The sequence below is a fragment of the Melopsittacus undulatus genome, chromosome Z, assembly GCF_012275295.1.
Source record: "Melopsittacus undulatus isolate bMelUnd1 chromosome Z, bMelUnd1.mat.Z, whole genome shotgun sequence".
NCBI lineage: Eukaryota > Metazoa > Chordata > Aves > Psittaciformes > Psittaculidae > Melopsittacus > Melopsittacus undulatus.
Genome location: NC_047557.1, coordinates 44,035,736 through 44,051,204, shown reverse-complemented (window position 1 = coordinate 44,051,204; position 15,469 = coordinate 44,035,736). Strand labels below are relative to the sequence as shown.

At 38.4% G+C, this 15,469-nt stretch overlaps 1 protein-coding gene across 1 annotated transcript in view; it reads left to right on the top strand.

Moving 5' to 3' along the window:
• Positions 1-15,469, top strand: part of FANCC (FA complementation group C) — an 81,144-nt gene that overhangs the window by 48,498 nt on the left and 17,177 nt on the right. The window contains exons 7-10 of the mRNA XM_005154921.3: positions 449-613; positions 3,208-3,364; positions 9,031-9,083; positions 13,815-13,914. Coding sequence (XP_005154978.1) covers positions 449-613; positions 3,208-3,364; positions 9,031-9,083; positions 13,815-13,914 — 475 coding nt within the window. The remainder of the gene's footprint in view (positions 1-448; positions 614-3,207; positions 3,365-9,030; positions 9,084-13,814; positions 13,915-15,469) is intronic.

Genomic DNA, 15,469 nt, shown 5'->3' with positions numbered 1-15,469 from the left:
TGAGAGGATAAAGGTGAAGGGAACAAAAGAAGGCCTTAAAAGCAGCTAGGTGGTCTTTTGTGAGTGTCTAGCAAACCAACATGGGAGCTGTGAATCTATAGTCTTAATCTGTGCTTTGCTGATCCTAAAAAAGGCAACTATTCCCTCCTAGGAAGGGTGTTATTACTGAGTGAATGCAACTGGCTGCACTTAAGAATTGGAGTGAGATTCCTCATTTGGTTTGCCTTGAGCACTAAAATATAAAAATTTTATCTGATCTCTTGAGATTTTTTAGGCAATATGTAATGACATGTCAACAGTCATTCAAATAAGTATTTTTTCTGCAATTAAGATATTCATATCTTATATTTAACCTGTTGTAAATAATTTAATTTTCTTTTACCTTATTATTTTAGAAGTTGAAGTTTTGACTTTTCTGAAATATGAACTGTATTTATTTTTCCCTCAGAGTTTCAGCCAGTCGTGTGAATACTGTGTCCCTTTTCTGCCTCCCTCTTATTACTTTGCCTGATCTAGCTCCACTGCTGGAAACTCTCCTTCATTACCATGGAGGTGCATCAAAAGAAATTCTCAGTACAGAGTTTCTGGAAGCTGTGAATGAGGCCTTTTTAAAGTAAGCAACATGGTCTGTATGCTTTCTATGCTCTTTTCCTAAACATTATTAATTCAATTAAATGTCTTTTCTCTGTGTTTGTACGTTGGATGCACTGTGCGTCTTCTGCAGTCACATAGCAGAGCTCAGGTAGTTGGCCAAAGCAGAATTTTATGTTGCTGATGTGAAAATTGTGGAATAACAGTTTCAAGTATTGGCTGGAACTTTGTCCCACCTTTTCTGTAAAATGGGAGGTTAAAGTCTCAAAATAATTCTAAGAATTTTATAAAAGACCTGATTACTTTTCATAGAAGTGTGATTTACCTTTCACATGAATCTATCAGCATTCCTAACTTGGTATTTTGAGAGACACCTTTATTTTTCTGGGCACAAGATACATCCTTATGTTTGAGTGCTTCTATATTTCTGGGTTTTTTTTTCCTGTGAAATTTGTTTTCAAGATTTTAAATTTTCCTGGTTTTCAGCAGATGATTTTTAATGAGTTTGAGAGGAGCAAGTTTTTAAATATAACTTTGTTTATTTTGCTCTCTCTAAACCCACTGTTCTGATAAAACTGTCTGTTGATGACAACCAGCTGAGTGAAGCTGCATCAGTAAATTATCTATGCCAGGGAAGGAAAGACAGCAAAAGCACAGCCTACTTCTGGTTGAGAGTTGGTTTATTCAAATTATAGCTGAGGGCCTGTATTATACAGATTTGTTTATTTTTTTAATATTAGAGAAGGTCCTGTGTGAACAATTATCCATTTGTCTCCATTTTAACTGAAGTTTTAATTGCTTTCTCTGTACTCAACATTGTAATTTCTGAGGTGTTCTAATTAAAATTGTTAAATTGCTCCACTTAGGAATCCAGCAAAAATCAATAATTAGTGGAAAAGCACAATTATTAATTTGTACATGTTACTAGAAGTTGAGGAATATATGTAGAAAAGGAATGTGAAGGTCTGTAGTGAAAAACATGTCCCAAAAAAGAGAGAGCTATCTTTCACTTTTCCACGTTTTGTGGCTTCAAACTGGATGTGTTGTCTTCAGAGTGGACGTGTTGCACAAGCAGTAACACAGTTTGGAAAACTTTCAGAGCAAGTTTATAGGTTCAGCACAGGTGATCTATACAGATGTCAATAAGCTGATGGGCGGTCCATCATGACATACTTTTGCCGCTTCTTGATGAGAGTCTGAATCCTTTAGGTGGTCCTAAAATGTTCTTCTGACTGATAATAATCCCTTTCTTTAACTTCAGGGCTACTTGTTTATCATAGCGAGTCTAAATTATTCAGTTCACATGGCTCTTGACTAAGTGATTCTTTAAGGGCCCTTGACAGAAATGTATGGTTTCTGTGAGAACCAATTTAAGCTTACACATGCTTTGCATGCTATGCTCCTGTCCCGTCTCTGATGCTTACATGATCTTATTGTGAATGTGCTTGCTTGTTGTTTTTTTTTCTTTCTCTAACAGCTGAGTTCTGTGTTCCCTACCTCTGTCACTGTGTTCTGAGCACTTGTTTTTTCCTTCTGAACATGGGTGAATTCTGCTCCAAGAACTAGGGATATTAGATACTGGGACTTGCAGTGTTCCACAGAACTGAGCATTGTTCCAGAGAGACCATCTGCAGGGCATTCACAGAAGTCTGTGAGGGCTGGTATTTAAATGAATGTATGGCAAAATACATACCTTGAAAATGGATCCCAAAATGGAGTTAAATCTTTCTTATCAGAAGCTTTAGTTTGCATGCACTCTCCAGCTAATTTTAATTTTTTTCAATCTTAACTTAAGACCAAGGCACATATTTCTTGTTTATTGTTTTGTTTGTTTTTAACAATTTAATTTGCAACTATCATGATAACTACAAAAATTTTTGCAGGGTGTTTTTTGCTGTGATATCTTTTCTTGTTGGGTGGTTACTTTAGTGTATTTTGAGTTGTGCTGCTCCACACAAGTTACAGCGTTGTCTTAAAATAAACTCTGCCTTTTATTTCTTAGTGAGAACAACACTGTACTTCAGCTGAGTTATAAGTGAAGGCTTCAGGTGAAGCAACAACTACTTTCTTAACCATTTATCTTCTAAATGGCTCTGGTCAGTGCTGGTGGGCTGAAGACTCAGCTGCCTCTACCTCATTTGTTTTTTCACTTTTTTGTCTGCAAAGACAGATAATGCTTTGATTTGGACAGCAGTCATACTATCCAGGGTCTTCCTGCTTATCTGTCAGGTGCTGGCACTTTCTGAGCAGACTGATCTACAGGAAGCAGTCTGGGTTTGGAAGAGCACAGGTATGGAACAGGACCTTTCTCTAGATAGGAAGGGAACTTCAGACTTAAACCTCCTGTTTCCATTTGCTGGCATCCATCATAATAATTTTTTTTTTTGTTTTAAAGACGTGGTAAAGTTTCATTTGTAGATGTTGGTGGTCCCCTGTCATTCTTTGCCATTATATACTGAACAGAGTAGTATAAACAGGATTTTCTCTCTCTTGCTGCAAGTTGATCTTTGTGTCTTCTTTTTCTCCAATGTGCTTTGAAAGAACCCCAACAAAACCATACATTTTCGTGTTCCTTTCAGTTTCTCAGAGAAAATGGTATTTTTCTCTCTAAACCAGGAAGAAGATCTCCCTCCCTGAAACTGCTGTCTTCAGCCTGTGGCTTCGTCACTTACCAAGCCTTGAAAAAGCCACAGTATATCTTTTAGACCAGCTGGTTTCCATACAGTTGAATTCACTGGAGGAAGTGGCTTGTGTCATAAAAGACTCATTACTGGTATGTGCAACATACAGTACATTTGATACTGCTCTGTGATGCTTCAGAAGTGACAGAGAGTTTCAAATTTGTCAGCATATTTGAGAGAAATAGCTGTCATTTGGCATACAGTTTGCTAATACAGAGGCAAATCCGGAGTCTTAAAAATGTCACTAAATATTTAGTTTTACACTGAATTGGTGGAAGAGAAAAAGTATTTCATCCAGTGATGAAGAATGGATGAAGAGAAAAGAATCTGATTGGTGGGGGTAGGTACTCAGCACCTGCCTCTGTCTTAAAAAATTCTAAACTTTGGCCAGGGAGGATTTAAAACTGTTGTTTCTTCAATCTTCATGCCTATGGGAGTTTAGCAATTTAAACAATTGAAATTCCTTGTATATTATTTTATTATAGACTACTTAGTTATTTGGTTTTGTTTGCAAATCTGATCAAAATTCTTAGTACAAAATATTTGCTAACTGTAATTCGTTTTCGAATGCAGTTTATTCAGTGCGCTAAAAATCTTTCCTATGAGAAAGCATGACACGATACCTTTTCTGAAATAACGGGCTAATTTGCAACAGAAAATTTAATTGTTAATTACAGTGTGAAATAGCAGGTGTGCTATGCACTGAAATTATGTATTTCATAAAATAGAACTAAAAAATGGTATGCAGTATCTATCTTCAGCCTGTGAAACTGCTTACAGAGTATGTATTTGAGATAGGAAAAGAATGATGCCTTTGAATATTCTTAACTTTTTAATTGAATTTGCAAATTTCCATTTTAGGAATCCATTACTATACTTTCAAATCTCATAAATGCTTCGCACCAACAGCACTTTGTATGTCGTCTGGGGATTTAGGTATTCTAGAAGATAGAGCTATATACAAGGCCTCATTTTTCTTTACCAGATACGCTGTGAGTTGAATACAGGATATAGTACCACACATGGCTATAGAAATAAAACAGAAAAATCTTGGTTATACATAAAAAGAAGTAAAATCTTCACTTTAATTATTGGTTTATTGTTGTTTATTAACAACGTTCACATTTGCCTTGTATTCACATCCTGATCCCTGAAAAGAATGGAACATTACTGTGTGGCCACACTTAGGTTGTCCTTACCTGCCTCTGCTCCAAAGTCTGCTTTCAAAGTAAGATACCCACAGAGTGCAAAGACCAGTGCAGCAACTTTGAATGCTGGTTTAGAGAGGACATCCTGTGGACAAGGAGTGGAATGAATGGAGGCGTAAAGAACAGAGCAGTTGAAAGGTGGATATTATTGGTTGATAGGCGTTGGTAAGAGTGAGGATGTGTATATGGGAGATGGCATGCCAATTAAAAACAAAAGGATTAGAAGCTTCAGAGGGGCAGTATAGGAGAAAAAGATTTGATCCAGAAACTGTGTTTGTAAATATTTAATATGTTGTGCAGCTTGTACATGGTACTATAAGGATACTTCTGTGACATTAGGTCAGTCAGCATTTTGAAACCAGGAGTATGATTAATTTAGCCTGCTGGAAAGATATTTGAATATTTATTTAGGAATGTGGGTGTGCATTTTTGGCAGTTGGATTGTTTGTAGGATCTGACTTCTGTTTGCCTTTGTTTTCTATTATGGATATGGTACAAAAAGAGAAAATTTGATTTTTTTTTCTATTTGGTGGAAAACCTCTAGAGCACAAATAGGCACAAATATGTTAGTGATTTGATTATAGTATATAATAAGAACAAAATTACAATAAACTCTTCCAAAATTTCAATAGCTAAATAAAATATCTTGATACAGTAACCAAACTATATATAAACCTCGTAGAGGTCTATGGTACCCAGGTAGTTGTAAACCACCACACTTCTATTGTGCAAGAAACTTGATATGCACTACTCTTACATTTTAAATCCAAGAGTAATTGTAGTGTGATGGTCCACTAACTTGTGTTTTATATGGTATGCTGTTGGGCTTGTGGTTTTGGAGCTAAACTGAAATTAATATTGGAAATTCTATAGTTATTCAGAAGTAATAAAAACAAGTGAAATGGCCATCACAAATAGTCTTTTAGCTTCTTAGAATTTGGTGGATGAGTGGATGTGTTCTTTTCTGAAGTAGCTTCAAGGCTCCTATGTGTGCGTGTGTGTGTTATCAAGTAAAATTTGAATAAATACACATGTTCTAATTATATGCTTTACCAAAAATGCATATGTATATAAACACATTTTTAAAGCACATGCATGTAAAAAGAGATGTGAATGGATCAGTATCAATTATAGTTTGTGTTCAGCTCTCAGATAGCTTTCCAGAGTGGTTATATTTATTTCAAAGTTATGGTGCAAGAAAAGTGCAATAGGGTGATAGGGACTAAAACTGGCCAGCTTCTCCTTATAAACCATCTGTTACTGCTGTGTTATGCTTTTCCACATTGCCAGCATTCCCAAGTCCAGCCCAGCACTGAAATCATGTTATACTCTTCAGTTAAAGTTCTCTCTGCAGGGTCTCCCTTGCTGTTATTTTTCAGGATTATAGAGCAAATACATTAATGGGTGATATGGTGACTCCTGTGTTGCCTGACAGGATACCACACTGGAGACTGCTCTGGTTCCCACGCCCTTGCATTGACCTCTTGTTGTGCCTTATCCCCAAATTTTGAATATAGCTGATTCCAAGCTCACCTTTCATTGGGAACCGATGAAACAGGCATTAACGAGGGATAAAGGAAGAAGGACAGAGAGAGAAAAGGAAAAGCTTTTTTGCTTATAATACAGTCAGGCTAGATTACAGTTAGTTCCCACAGTATTACTTGTCTTCAAAACCTGTGTTATGGTAGAATTTTTGAAATGGTGCAAGCTAATTTGTTTGTCATGTTGGTGAATTCAGGAACTTTTTAAATCTCAGTGAAGAGATGTTTGTGGTTCAAAGTAAGTGCATGCTTCAAAATAAAGATACGTTTGGCACTTGGGCATGAGAAAAGAATTTAGTGCATGTGAATCTGGAAGTCAAGAGAACTGGTGTTTGTGGTGTACTACCTTAAATCTGTTGTTGTGTGATGCTGGACACAGGATCTTACGTTTACTCTTACTTGTGGTTGTTTCAGAGAGCATTCTACGATGTGAACAAAATGCATATGATTATTAGTCTGTTCTTCTTTGTGCCATTTACTTGTTCCTGTAGATACAACTGTATTTTTATTATTTCTTCATTCAGTTCTGGCTTTGTATTATAAATTACTGGTTTATGATTCTTCTTTCTGATAATATAAATACAAGAGCAGTGAGGTTCTATAGAACTTGTGTTTGTAATAGTTTGTGTTAGAGTATATTGCTCTGGTTTCAACTGTTTTATTTCTTTCAGAAATTCCAGTGTTGTTTTTTGTTTCTTTTTTTCCTGAAGGGGCACACACTCTTGAAATACATAATCATAATATCACACATGTAGCTCCAGTTCCTTGTGTTTGAATCTTTTTGGCTTAGTGCATGTGTTGCATGTTTAGTGCGTGTATGGTGCATGTTTTAAAAGTGACAAGCTCCTAGCAAACGTTTGGCTTTCTGAGCTTCCTGTGAAAAATACTGCATAGTCACAGACAAGATTATTGAAATATAAAATGCCTTTTATTTTGAAGAAATAAGGAGGTAATGTCAGCAATTGAAAACACTGAGAATCCCTCCTGAAACTGATAGTCCCACCCAAACTCCAGAACTGCAGTTGGATACAGCAGAATTGTGCTGCCTGCTCAAGTCCTGCTTCACAACAGGAGCATCTTCAGAGTGCTTTGGAGACTGTTGCACTATGATAGTATTCTTACTCCTAATGCTTGCAAATTAATTTCGTGCAGTCCGTTCATCAAAATGTCATGGAATTAGGTAACAGTGGGGTTGTTTTTGGGGTGGGTTTGCTTGGTTGTTTGGTTTTTGTTTTCCCTTTTGAATACCAGTGATGAAATTCATATTGATTTTAGTCATGTAGATTAAATACTAGGAGCTATTAACTGTTTTCTTGTAGTGAGTACTGAAGTGACTTTCCTGCTGCCTGGAAGAAAAAGGGTAGAGAGGTTTTCATTGTTTCATACAGTACACTTATTTTGGTCCTGTTCAAAAGATTTGATCTTGATATGTATGGCACTGTGCAGATGGACCCTGTCTAGTTTATGTTCGGTTTATCTTAACAACTGTGTGTTGGTACCTCATCACAAAAGTAGGTGTACAGAAGTAGGTGGGGTGTCTCAGAACTGCGGAATGGCTGGGGTTCAATATACCTCTGGAGATTGTCTAGCCCAAGTTCTCTTTTTTTAATTAAAAAAAAAAAAAAAAAGAATGAACTTCTCTCTTTTTTGTCTCATCCAGGAAGTTTTTTTTCCCTTCTCCTAGCAGGGGCAGTTTGGAGACCAGCCTTGCAAAAAGCTGCATGCTGCTCTCCACACGTCAAAAAAAAAAACGGCTGTAAATGCTCTTCGAGCACTAGATGGCACACTTTCAACAGGAGAGCTTAGCTTACAGCTATGTGACAAAAAAGAACTGTGGTAAAACACGAAAATTAGGTGCCATCTAATGTTTGCAGTATAGCAAAGACAACTGTGAGAAACAAGGAGATTTTCTAAACAAGTTTGTATTTAATGTCTCTTTATTTTCTGATTATCATATAGGGACCATATAGAGTAAATTTAGCATTTTGCCTGTGTGCAGAAAAAAATACCAACTATTGCTTTTTAGCTTGAAACAAACTCATGAAAGTTTGTTTTTTTTCACTAGTGTGTCAGGTACATAAGGCAGTTAAAAGAAATGACATTTATAAATGCTATTCCTTCCATGCATGATGAAGTTTATAGAATGCATTTTGTTAAATGTGCCTTACTCTGGATTGTTCAAGAACTATATTTTTATCAAGTCTTCAGGTGTTAACTTGAGAAGCACGTAGTGTGGAATTGTTTTTTAACTTAGGAAAAATATACTTTGCGGAATGTGTAAGTAGTTATTATTCTTGGCACTTTATAGAAGCCTAATGCATCTTAGAGTTCATGAATATGGGATTAGAAAGTAGTATGTATACTAGTGCATGCTTAATCTAATAACTTAAAACACTCTTTTGTGTGGTAGTGTGATAAAAAGCCTCAGTTGTTTAGAAAAAAAATATATATTTTGATGCACTGAGATATTTAGCTTGCATTAGCAACTCTGAAATTCACAGAAGATAATACTGAAAAAATGTCTTCAACCGAAATGTGTGTGGTAGTATTAAAGACAAAGGTGATAAAATAAATTTATTTTCTGGAATGTAATTTTGAAGATGTAGCAAGAATCTCAAAGCACATCCAAAAGGGATTGTCTGTGAAGAAAAAGAAAAGCTTTTTGTAAATCTGCTCCCTATCTCTTTCCTCTTGCATGCAACAACCTGTTCTCTCTTGTCACCTGTCAACAGCTTGATATCACAGGTGTTTGCATTTACCAGCTGTTTGACCTACCTGCTATCACTGTGGATCTCCTTCCATGACATAGTTATTTTGAAGAACCCAATCCTAAGAAAATCTGAGGGTTTAGTAAGAGTTGGTCTGAGAATTAGAGTTTAATAATAGCATTGTAATAGTATCCATGAGTTAAATAATACAGTGTAAATAATAATGTGTAAATAATACAGTGGCAGTTGTTTGAATTGTTTCTTACTAATGACTAAATTTCTTTCATTTGTTTACCAACAGCCACAAGCAGCAAACCATCCTGCCATTTTCAGAATTGTTAGTGAAATTTTCAAGTAAGTGTTGAAATTATAGTGGAAATTGATTCCAATGATCAGTTTAAACACTGAGGCTTTCTTCATTACAAGAAGGATTATTATAACCTGGGATGTAATGTAGTTTCACGCTTTATCTGCATGCCTTAATGTTGCCTTCCATATAGTATACTGCAAATATTGAAAAATGTTAAAACTCTTGTGAACTTTATGTAAAAGTTATAATAATCATTGATAGTATTTTATCCTTTAAAGTTTAAAATTTATTTTGTACTTCAATAGATATGTCTGGTTGAAATATGATATTAAGGTGAAATTTGTAAATGCTGAAATAGTTCGGCCCATGCCAGCATGAAGTTCACTACTAGTGCTGCAAGATCACTGCTGTTGCTGCCAGGAAAAAGTGGCAAGTCATGGTAGTAGGGGACTCTACTTTGAAAGGAACAGAGGCACCCATCTGTCAGCCTGACCCAGTCTCAAGGGAGGTGTGTTGCCTACCAGGCGCACGGACTGGGGATGTAGCAGAGAGGCTGCCTGCTCTAGTAAGTCCCACTGACTATTACCCACTTCTAGTGATCCATGTAGGTGCTAGTGATATAGATAGCAGTATCCTAGAAAACATTAGGAAGGACCACAGAGCTCTGGGAAGAGGTGGTTAGAGTCTCTGGAGCTCAGATTATCTTTTCCTCAATTCTCCAGGATAAAGGGGAGGACCTTAAAAAGGCTAGGAGGATTGGCCAGGTCAATAAATGGTTAGAACAGTGGTGCCATAGTCAGGAGTTTGGGTGTCTTGAACACGGGACCCAGGTTCGTAGGCCAGGTCTACTGGGGGCTGGCAAAGCTAGTCTGACAATGAAGGGGAAGAGTGATTTTGGTAGGATGCTTGCCAGGCTGGTCAAGGATGCTTTAAACTAGATGTGTTGGAGGAGGAGGGTATCATTCCATCCCAACACACACAGTCAGTTGCCAGCACCTATAATAAATGCTTGGAGCAATGCAGAGATATTCTAGCTGCTCCAGCCAGTGAGCTGGCATCACTTGGAGCTTGGCTCAGATTCCTCCATACAAACGCCTGTAGCATGGGGAACAAACAAGAGGAATTAGAGATGTGGGCACATCTATGGGGGTATGATATAATAGGCATCAGAGAAACATTGTGGGATGGCTCCTATGACTGGGGTGTTGTAATGGAAGGTTAGAGGCTCTTTAGAAAACAGGCTCAGCAGGCAGGGAGGGGGAGTTGCCCTTTATGTTAGGGATAGGCTGGAGTATGGAACTCTGTCTGAGGACAGGTGAGCAGTCAAGAGAGAGTTTGTGGGTCAGGGTTAAAGGGAGAACAGTGATGGGAGACGTTACTGTGGGGATCTGTTACAGACCGCCTGATCAAGAGGAACCTGTGGATGCAGCACTCTACAGATCGATAGGAAGAGTCTCACGCTTGCAGGCCCTTGTTCTCATGGGGGACTTCAACCACCCTGATATCTTTTGGAGGGACGGTACGGCCCGGCACAAGCAATCCAGGAGGTTCCTTGATTGTGTGGAAGACAACTTCCTTCTGCAAGTAGCAGAGGAGCCGACAAGGAGAGGTGCCATGCTTGACCTTGTGCTCACCAACAGGGAAGGGGTGGTTGGAAATGTGATGCTCCAGGGCAGCCTTGGTTGCAGCAATCATGAGATAATAGAATTCGATATCCTCAAGACAGTGAGAAGAGCGTGCAGTAAACTCACTGCCCTGGACTTCAAGAGAGCAGACTTTGGGCTCTTCAGGAACCTGCTTAGTAAGGTTCCATGGGATATAGCCTAGAAGGCAGAGGGGGCCAAGACTGTTGGGTAATATTCAAGGATCACCTGCTACAAGCTCAGGAGTGTTGCCTCCCAGCTAGAAGGAAGTGCAGCAGGAGGGCCAGGAGACCCCCATGGATGCATAAGGAGCTGCTGAGAAAACTTCAAAGGAGAAAAGAGGCTTCTAAAAGGTGGAAGCAAGGATAGGTGACCTGGGAAGAATACAGGTATGTTGTCTGGGAAGCTAGGGACCAGGTTAGGAAAGCTAAGGCCCAGTTAGAATTAAACTTGGCAAGGGATGTAAAAGATAACAGGAAAGGATTCTGTAGGTACATTGCGAATAGAAGACAGACTAGGGACAATGTAGGCCCCTTTCGGAAGCTGTCGGGAGAACTGGCTACACAGCATTTGGAGAAGGCTGAGGTTCTGAATGACTTCTTTGCCTCAGTCTTCACTGGCAAAGGCGCTGACCACACCACCCAAGTCTTGGAAGGCAGACACAGAGACTGTGAGAATGAAGACCCTTGGCCCACTGTATGAGAGGATCTGGTTCGAGATCATCTTAAGAACCTGAATGTGCCCAAGTCCATGGGACCTGATGAAATCCATCCACGGATCCTGAAGGAGCTGGGGAATGAAGTTGCAAAGCCACTGACCATCACATTTGAAAAATCATGGCAGTCAGGTGAAGTTCCTGATGACTGGAAAAAGGGAAATATAACCCCCATTTTCAAGAAGGGGAAAATGGATGACCTAGGGAATTACAGACCAGTCAGTCTCACCCCTGTGCCTGGCAAAATCTTGGAGCAGATTCTCGTGGAAGGCATGCTAAGGCACATGAAAAACAACCAGGTGCTTGGTGACAGCCAGCATGGCTTCACTATGGGGAAATCCTGCCTGACCAATTGGGTGACCTTCTGTGACGGGGCTATGGAACTAATGGACAAGGGCAGAGCAGTTGATATCATCTACCTGGACTTGTTCAAAGCATTCGACACTGTCCCACACAACATCCTTGTCTCTAAATTGGCGTGTCATCAATTTGATAGGTGGACCACTCGGTGGATAAAGAACTGGCTGGATGGTCGCACTCAAAAGAGTTGTGGTCAATGGCTCAATGTCCCTCTGGAGACCACTAAAAAAGAGTCCCTCCCCAGCATCCCTATAGGCCCCCTTCAGATACTGGAAGGCTGCTATGAGGTCTCCCACAGCCTTCTCCAGGCTGAACAGCCTGAACTTTTTCAGCCTATGTTCATACAGGAGGTGCTCCAGTCCCCTGATCATCCTCGTGGCCCTTCTCTGGACTCACTCCAACAGCTCCTTGTCCTTCTTATATTGGGGACACCAGAACTGTACATAGTACTGAAGGTGGAGTCTCACGAGGGCAGAGCAGAGGGGCAGGATCACCTCCTTCAACCTGCCGGGACAACTTCCACTAGCCCAGGTTGCTCCAAGCTCCATCTAACCTCGCCTGGAACGCTTCCAGGCATCAGGCACCCACAACTTCCTTTCAGCTGTTACAAAGAGTTGTGTATGTATTAAAATACTATTCAAGATTTAGTCATGTGAGATTTTAGAACACTGCTGATAAAGCACCTGTATTTCGTTGCTTGGAAACTGTGCTGAGTTTCTACAGCTGGCAAAAAGCTCCTTTTGTTTTGGGAATACTTATTATGTTAGAAGCACAGATCTAAGCATTTTGTCTCTTTCAGGGTAACTTTCCCTGGTATTTGTATGCTTTTCATTGAAGTTGATTGTACTATATTGTTTTATGTTAATATGGTTTTATCTAGTAGGGATATAAAAACTTTTGGTTTTATATCCTGTATAGAGGCTTATTCTGTTGCTATATGCATCTACACAGAAGTCCATACTCTTAGACTGTCTTGAGTTTCTGTGTACTGGTTTTTGTGTTTCCGCTAGTGATTATATTTGCCTGTAGTAGTTGTGTGAAATTTCTCTGTTACAATAATGTTAGCTGTTCTTACATTTTAGAACATTATGGAGTTAGATTATTACGCTTTGCAGCCCATGTATTTTTCTGCTCCATGTGCTCAAGGTTACGTTATGCCCTGTGGAAGACCAGTTAAAGCTTTCACCTTCATGAACCTCCACAGCAGATTTTATGATTGCATCATTGAAAGCATATTGAAATGCATTGGTTAAATCTGTAGCAAGGGCTGACCCAAAGTACACCTTTGGCATACACTCATTTCTGTTTGTGCTCCTGATTCATTGCTTAATGATCGCTGTGGAGTCACAGCAGTTGAATAGCAGCTGTATTTTTTAATTTCATTTCAGTGTCTTTGTATAGTTTTCTAAATATGGAACTTGTGAATATGATCAACAGCTTTTCTTGCTAGTTTCTCTGGCTCCAGTAGGAGTGTTACATTTAGCAGTTTAAGTCAAGATATTTTTGTTTGTTTGTTTGGGTTTTGGTTGGGTTGTTTTGGGTTTTTTTTTGGTTGTTTTGGTTTTGTTCTCCAGCTATCATATCCCAGGAGATTGTACTAGATTGTACTTTCTCTCTAGTTTGAGATGGCCCATGGGATGCAATCCCACAAAACACTGAAGTATGCTTAACTGTAGACATGGCAATAGTTGATCTGAACCCAGTAAGATTGCTCAGATGCCAAATTTTCCTAATAAAGTTGTGGTAATCTCTTTTTCTTAATTTTATACTTCTTTCCCTATTGATAGGATAAATTATGTCTGCATTTATACTATATATACACTTACAAAATCTAGTTTATTTGTAGGAGCTGTGTGTGGGAGTGGAGGGGAATTGGGGGAGTGGGGTCTGTTTAAGTAAAATAGAATTTAAAAAGCCTGCAAAGTTAGTACTTGTCAGGCATAATACGCTCAAACACAGCTTGCATCTCCAGCGTACAATGTACCTTATTTGTTCTTCACTTCAATTAACAACGGTGTGACAGGCAGACTGTTGTAATCTAGCTTCTCTATGCTTAGGAATGCATTGATGGAAACTGATGGAGCTCCAGAAGTTATGACCATACTACAGGTGTTTACACAGCTTTTCCTTCAGGCTCATCAGAATGAAAACAAGCCGGTTAGTAAAGATCTATTTCTAAATGTTTCTTTTCAGTAAGAAGGTAGAAAATCTCACAAAGAACAATTTTGCTCTTAAGAATGGTGACTGAATATAATTAGCTAAATATTAGCATCTCCCTGTAGCTGTATATATATATGCCAAAGTTCAATTCAAATATTTTCACCTGTGAGTAAAATTATAGTATGAACCAGTATGTGAGAGCAATTTACCTGACTTCACCCTAGAGTAATCCTGCAACCTAAACTGTGATTTTCACAGGACAGCTCACCTGGTGGTTAAGTTTCTGTCTGTATAGTGATCATGATTATGATCATCTGTCTTTTATAGAAAGGATGAAAAACTTTAGCATGTTTTATTTTTGCAGTAACAGGGTTTCTGGTAAGTGAAACAGAGATAATAACCTCCTCCTCATTTCTCGAAATAATTGTAAGTATTATTTTTGACTAGGTAGTCAAATTTGTCTGTTCAGAAGGTAAAAGGCGCAGTACACACTGGTTTTACTTCCTGGTCTTTACCATTTGCTTTCAGAAGCTTTTCCTCAGTCTGAAGATTCAGATATCCCAGCTTACTGTCTCTTCTTCTGCACAGATTCCTATACAGCACTTACTGAACTAAACAGAATTATTTTTGCATGTATTAATCTAAATAAGAGTAGGATCAGCTTCTCATTTTTAAATTTTAAAATTGAGATATGAAAAAGACTTGTCTTGTTAATAGGTTGCAAACTTCTTTTTAGGCTCCCAAATTACACTGTCACTTCACATCCTGACAATTTTGTTTGGTTGTTTAACTCCAATTCATAAGTTTGAAAAGTGTCGTATCTTTTAATAGATTTCACTTTAGACTTCAGAAAATTTTCAGTTCCTTTGATTTTTGCATCTGTTTAGGGAGATGGTAATTAAGAAAATTTTAGGATTTCTTGGAACTTGTGATGCATTGTCCTGTAATAGGTGGTGTGATTCAGTCTGTCTTCTAGCTTCAGGCAATATGTAGTAAGGATGAAAGTGCAGCTGTCTTGCTTCATATGCAGGTGCAGTGTATGTTAATTTTATGCCACCCTGCCTGCATGCTAGCATCACACTGTGTGGAAAAACACACATAAAGATTCACGCTTGTCAGACACCCAAAAGCCAGTCCTGTTGGGCAGGTAATACATTTGTTTCAAGGTCCTTAATCTATTAGCATTGCAACATGGACTATTGCCCACTTTTTTTGAAGTGTTATTAAATGTTAAGTTTCCTCTATTTAACTTGTATACAGTTTAATTCATGGGCTCTAATTAAGGTATTATCTTAAGATTGTTAAATCCTTTGTTTCAGTTTGTGAATCAGCCATAATGTTAACTAAGAGCTGGCTTAGAAAAATGCAGTCACAGACTGCTTCCTTAACTTTGTTTCAGTCAGTCAGATCACATATTTTTGTCATACCAATATTACATCTATTCATAAGGCACCCATCTTTGTGGTATCTGGATGCCCTTGACAGAACATAATGTGCTCCATTAGCATTTCACAGAGGCATGGTAAAACCATTAATAACAGAAGATCAAGAG